General features: G+C 37.9%; 1 protein-coding gene across 7 annotated transcripts in view; it reads right to left on the bottom strand.

Moving 5' to 3' along the window:
* The window catches only part of LOC122636604 (insulin-like growth factor 2 mRNA-binding protein 1), a 121656-nt gene that overhangs the window by 11283 nt on the left and 104301 nt on the right, over window positions 1–6072 (bottom strand). For all 7 annotated transcript variants that reach the window (XM_043827994.1, XM_043827996.1, XM_043827997.1 and 4 more), the window contains 6 exons: window positions 4359–4535; window positions 2820–3200; window positions 2433–2685; window positions 1889–2242; window positions 1039–1290; window positions 25–559 (listed from right to left, as the gene is read on the bottom strand). In XM_043827994.1, coding sequence (XP_043683929.1) covers window positions 236–559; window positions 1039–1290; window positions 1889–2242; window positions 2433–2685; window positions 2820–3200; window positions 4359–4535 — 1741 coding nt within the window. In that variant the 3' untranslated portion in view covers window positions 25–235. The remainder of the gene's footprint in view (window positions 1–24; window positions 560–1038; window positions 1291–1888; window positions 2243–2432; window positions 2686–2819; window positions 3201–4358; window positions 4536–6072) is intronic.

Below are 6072 nucleotides of genomic sequence, written 5' to 3'. Positions count from 1 at the left end.
TCTCTCTCTCTCTCTCTCTCTCACTCTCTCTCACTCTCTCCCTATCATAATCTCTTAGTCTTACTATCTCTTTCCCTATATGGATCATCATCTCGAAGGGTACGTATCTCCGCGAGAGGGGTTTTTATGCAGCCTCTCGATGAGAGACGAGGCCCCACCCCGACAAAAAAAAAATGGATTTTTATACGAAGCGTTGCTGGTCGCGACATCGAACAAATAGTTTTTTTCATCGAGGTTACTGATTTTGAGATGACGGCTGTGGCGGCTGTTGTTGCTGTTGTTGCTGTGGTGGCGATGGTTGCTGCTGCTGCTGTGGCTGTTGCTGCTGTTGTTGTTGCTGTTGGCTCGACGGCGAAGACGTCGTTTGTTGCTGCTGAGTCGATGATTGCGATTGCGGTTGAGATACAACTGCTCCTTGTTGGGACGTGGTACTACCGTCTCTTCGGGAACGGGAACCACCTTCTTGGCTGCTACCACGACCAGCGCGTGAGCCTACACCGCCCACTCCTCCTGGTGCACCAGATTGCAACACCATAGAACGAATTCTCCTTTGGGCAGACTGAAAATAATCGAAACCGACAGAAAATGAGAATCGATGCGACATTCGTGGATACATTTATTGCTGCCTTAAAAAAAAGGGGGAAAGAGAAAAATTTTCTATCTGGACTTTCTTTGGGAAATTAATGTTTTTACGACCCAACGTTATAAATTAAAAAAAAAAATGTAAATTCATTTCATAAATTATATATTTTTTTTTGGATATATTCTCGTGAGTAGACTTTAAAATCAAATATATAGCACATGTAAGTTTAGCAACTCGATAGTTAGTTTTCAGTAGTTACATAAACCCGTATCCGTATAGAATGAAATTATTTTTTGAAAAATCCTTAACGTTTTTTTTTACGGATGAAAATATCTGTAGAACGTTGAGAAGAATATATTATTATATTATCTTTCGTTATATAAGACGACGGCGATATACGCGTGCGCGCGTGATCAAAAGTCCCAAATGTTCTCGAAACTACGCAATAAATCTACCTGAACGGAGAAGAAAGGCCCAATGATATGGACGGTGGTTTCTTCGTCGGCCGAGGGAGGCGTGGCTTGTTGTTCCGATAGCTTGATGACGCTTCCAGTTGCACGCTGAAGCTCCCTAACGTTCTGACCGCCTTTACCGATGATTCGGCCTACCTGAGCGCTTGGTACTAAGATTTCTATCGTCAATCTAACATCTTCGGTACCAGCAACGAAGCCCTCCTCGCGCATCTTTTCAAAGATCAAGTACTGGGCCTGTGAAATAAATATTACGATAATATTTAATAAAGGATTTGTAACAAAGATTCGTGAGAGAAACGAAGAAATTAAAAAAAAAAAAAAAGAGAAAAAAAGGAGACATTTGTTAAAGGGTTAAACGGAACCGAATGACACAGTTTATTTTCAATGAAAAGGCGTTAATCGGTACGGGGCCCTTTTATTCTTTTGATCTACCTACTGAATCAAGTCCTATGCTTACGTAAACGGCATAGGCCCAAATGAGTAGGATACATATAACGCTAACATCGTAAAAGACCCAAAACGTGCCTTTTTCCGATCTTTGAATCAAACTTTACTATTATGAAAAAATACACTCCCTCTCTCTTCTCGTGGGTTCTTTTTTTTCTCCCCTCCTTCTCAAAAAACATATAATATAATATCTGAAAAAAAGACGAGTGGGACTCGAACTCACGATCTTCGTGTTACAAAACCTACACCGGTTGCGACGAGCCAACGAAGGCTCATCCGTATCAAAAGAAAAAAAAGTGTATAAGACATCGAAGAAGGAGACTATTACTATTTGACTATTATTACTATTTTTATTATTTTTTTTTTATTTTATTTTTATTTTTACCTTCCATTGAGATTCCGGCGAACCGACAATGGTGACTTTCCTTTCGGTTTGTTGCTCCGCAGGTTTGTCTTGTTCGAGCGGTGCTATTTTAACGCTGGCACCGGAAAACCTTATGATATTTCTTATATGAGAGCCCTTAGTACCAATAATAGCACCGACGCTACTATTAGGAATGTAGAGGAAGGTCGTTTCCTGTGTATCACCAGCGGGTACGCCCTGGGTCGGCAGGCTACCTTGGTAGGGATATGGGGCGGGACCGGAGCCGTAAAGGGCTGTTCCACGCGAGCTATATCCCATGCCAGCGGTGGACATCATAGCCATTGGATGTAATCCAGGAAACATCATGCTTTGAGGCTGCGCGAACAAAATTCGTTACACACACACGCATACACACAACACATATACACATAACTAAAAAATTATGTATATATATTTTTTTAGAGATTTTTATGTTAACAATTATAATTGAATACAATTTTGTTTTATTCTTTTTCTTCTTTTTCCTTGTTCTTTTTCTAATTATCAAATATCAAATATTACTTACCGCCATGGCCTGCAAGTCGTTTTCGTAGCTCTGACGTAATTTGCTCGAGATCATGGATTCAGCTTTGCTCATGTTTTCAATGGTACCCTTAACCGTGATAATGCGCTCGAGATTAAAACTATTGATATCGTTGATGCTGCTAACTGTTATCTTGGTGTCGGTGTCCTGCATGATCCTTTTGATCGTGTTACCACCTTTACCGATGATACGTCCGATAAGGTTATTATGTGCCAAAATCTTTAGAATAATCTCTCTGTAAAAAAAAAAAAAAAAAGATAATAACAACAATAATACATTTACAAAAATTATACATCGTGACGAATACTTTGTCCTGAAAGTTTAAAGATGAAAAAAAAATCTTTTTTTTTTTTTTCTTTCTTTACTCACCCCTTGTTCGTGTTCATTGCCTCCTGTTGCATAACTTCTAGGATCTTCTTGCATGCGTTCGTACAATTTTCTGGATTGCCATAAATAGTTATTGCCTTTTCGACGGAACCGACATTATCCTTACGGTGTACGTCGACCCTAGCCCGCGTCATTTGAGTGATATGACGTATCGTTGAACCCTGTCGACCGATTATAGCGCCGACCATGTCCGATTGTACTAAAATACGAAGAGGGAAGTCCGTTTGTCGACCGGATCCCGGAAGACCGGAAAATGCAACGCCGCCGCGTTGGCTGCGGCCTCTTCGTCGGCTTTCCGCCGAAGACATTTCCACCTTTAACGAGTTACCCTCGTATTCATAGCCATTAAATTGGTTCACAGCCCTGTAAAGACGCAAGAAAACGAATATTGTATATTTTATTTGATATCTGTTTAAGTACGAAAAGAAAGAAGGAAAGAAAAGAGTTTATTATTACTCTTGTTTGTACGTACAAAAGAGAACGTTGTTATCTGAACAACTACGGAAAGGAATAATATTTTTTAAGGTGAGAGTTGATTCAACGCGTCTAAACGATTAAAAGAAAAAGAAAAAAAAAAAAAATGAGAGAAAAAAGTCCGCGCAAAACGTACGTACTTCATTTGTCATTGTTTTCGAGCTATCAGAGAATTTTTTTATCGCAATCATTCGTTCCTTCGTCGGAACGATAATAACTCGATGAAAGTTTCTAATGAATTCATATTTCTATTCTAAAACGACAAAGGATACTTGATAAATATGTCCTATTGGATGAAAAATAAACGGGAAAACACGTTTATCGTCGTAACGCGAAAATAAAAAAATATATATATATAAATAGGACGTAACGTTTGATAGGAAATTTATTTTTATTATATCGTTCCGTTGCGTTAAAACCACCCACTGAAATATTTTCCCCAAATGGTTTTATCCGAACAGACATCCTGCATAACAATATGCAAAACGTCGCTATTAAAAAAAGCTTATAAATTCATTTCTACGATCGTTATATCGAGGTTTCAATAACTTTTTCTAACAAACTCGAATAATCGTTCTCCGATCGCTTCTTACCAGGATGACAATGAAAATGAGATATAAAATAATTTTAATTTCGTTTAAATAACGTGAAAGTAAAAGGGAGTTAACAAGCTCTTATCGCAGACGCAAATTTTCATGCGCATATAACGCGTGCAACGATACAATCTTGATAAAATATATTTATATATGATATAAATTCATAAAACATAGATAAAATATAAAACATAAATTTATATAAACAGTGTAATTTCATTTAAAATTTAATACGAGATTCGTTGAAAAACCGATTAATTTTTCTGTATCTCATATCTCAGGATTGTTTGAAACGATCGTAAAAATATTCTACAGGAATATAGAGTTTTAGAAATGAAATCCACTTAAAATTTCCAATAATTCTTTTTCTCTCTTTCTTTAATATTTCGCACCATCGCTGTTTTAAAGAAATAAAGGTAATATAACAAAGATAAAATCATGATAATATACTCACTGCTGTGCCTGTTCTAGCGTCTCATAGCTGACGAGGTAGGACAGTGTATTAGGATCGCGCGAGGACACCTTTTCTACGTTTTGGACCTGTCCGTAATTCAACAGAAGTAGTTCCAATTCGTCCAATCTGACATTTGCTGGGAGGTTGCTTACTAGGACTTTAGCACCGGCACCGCTGCTATAAAAACGAAAGAAAAACAACAACAAAATTAATCATCGAATGTCTTTCGGATATACAATACTTAATCAAGAAAAAGATATATATTTATATAATAATAAAAATATTATTCCAGTAATGTGCGACACGATAGCGAGATCTCAGATACGAAACAATATATCTCGTTCAAATTCGAAAGTATAAAATTACGCGTGAGCACCGTAGCACACAAACAAGCGAGCCATGATTTTCAAACGAAAGTATGCGCGTGTGTATATATATATATATATACATATACCAATTATTTTCAATAAATCCATTTGTACAAATTCAAATCAAATAAAACCAAAATGAGTCTCCCTCGCTCGCTCTCTCTTTCTCTCTCTCTTTTATCTCGTTAAGTTAATGTACCGTATGTATGTATATTCGAAAGAAAGATCGTTTAAAATCCACAAAAGAGGGCGAACGATTGCTAAGAGAAGTGGTCTCTAGTCAAAACGAAACGTTAAGAGGGAAAAAAAAGACGGAGAGAGAGAGAAAGAGAGAGAGAGATAGAGAGAAAAGAAAGACAAAAAAAAGAAAGAAAAAGAAAAAGAAAAAAGAAAAAGAGGGAGCAAAAGGCGCGTCATTACGGCGCCTATGAAAGAGTAACAGAAGAGAGAAGAGGGAAAGAGAAAAAAAAGACAGAAAAAAATAGACAGAAAGAAAACTGTATACATCTGTCCTTATCTCTCTCTCTCTCTCTCTGTCTTTCTCTCTGTGTGTAGCGATATCACCCGTGTTGAAGAAGGAGTCACGTGCACGATGAGAAAGAAACGAAAGAAGACATCGTAGCGGTGGTCTCTCTTTGTGCGATATGAATGAACCAAACTGCACAAATAAGGAGGAAACGAAGAGAAACAAACCAGAGACAGAAAAAGAGAGAGAAAGAGAGAGTGCTGTGTGTACGCGTACATGTGTATGAGAGAAAGAGAGAGAAAAAGAGAGAGAGAGAGAGAGAGAAAAAAAGAAAGAAAAAGAGAAAGAGAACGTCGAGCGGAAAGAACAAAAAGGAGGGTGAAACGGCCGAGACTCTCACTTTCGTAGCTATCGATTTTTCAACGCGCCGACCCACTCAGCGCGCCGCGAGGAGGGCTTTTGGCTAACCTTGAAGGAAACGCGCCGACGTTGTTGCCTCGGATCAATCCTGGTCTCTCTCTTTCTCTCTCTTTCTCCCTCTTTCTGCTACTCTCTCCCTCTCTTTCTTTCTCCTACCCTCCCTCTCTATCTCTCTCTCTTTTCGCTCACTCTCACTTTCTTTCTCTATCTCTACTAAACTTTCTCTTTCTTCGTTTCTTCTGGAACCTTTTCTCTTTGCACACTGCTATCTTTTGTATTTATTTCCATTGCATTTTATTGTATTTTGTTTCGTTTTTTCAATCTTTGTTTCTCTCTCTCTCTCTCTCTCTCTCTCTCTCTCTCTCTCTCTCTTCAAAACCGATCATTCCTTTCTCCATTATTTCAATTTTCATACGTCGATTTTACATACAATTTTAATTTTAATAATTATCGACATTGA

This window comes from Vespula pensylvanica, chromosome 22, assembly GCF_014466175.1.
Source record: "Vespula pensylvanica isolate Volc-1 chromosome 22, ASM1446617v1, whole genome shotgun sequence".
Taxonomy (NCBI): domain Eukaryota; kingdom Metazoa; phylum Arthropoda; class Insecta; order Hymenoptera; family Vespidae; genus Vespula; species Vespula pensylvanica.
This window is presented reverse-complemented; position numbering and strand designations above follow the sequence as displayed.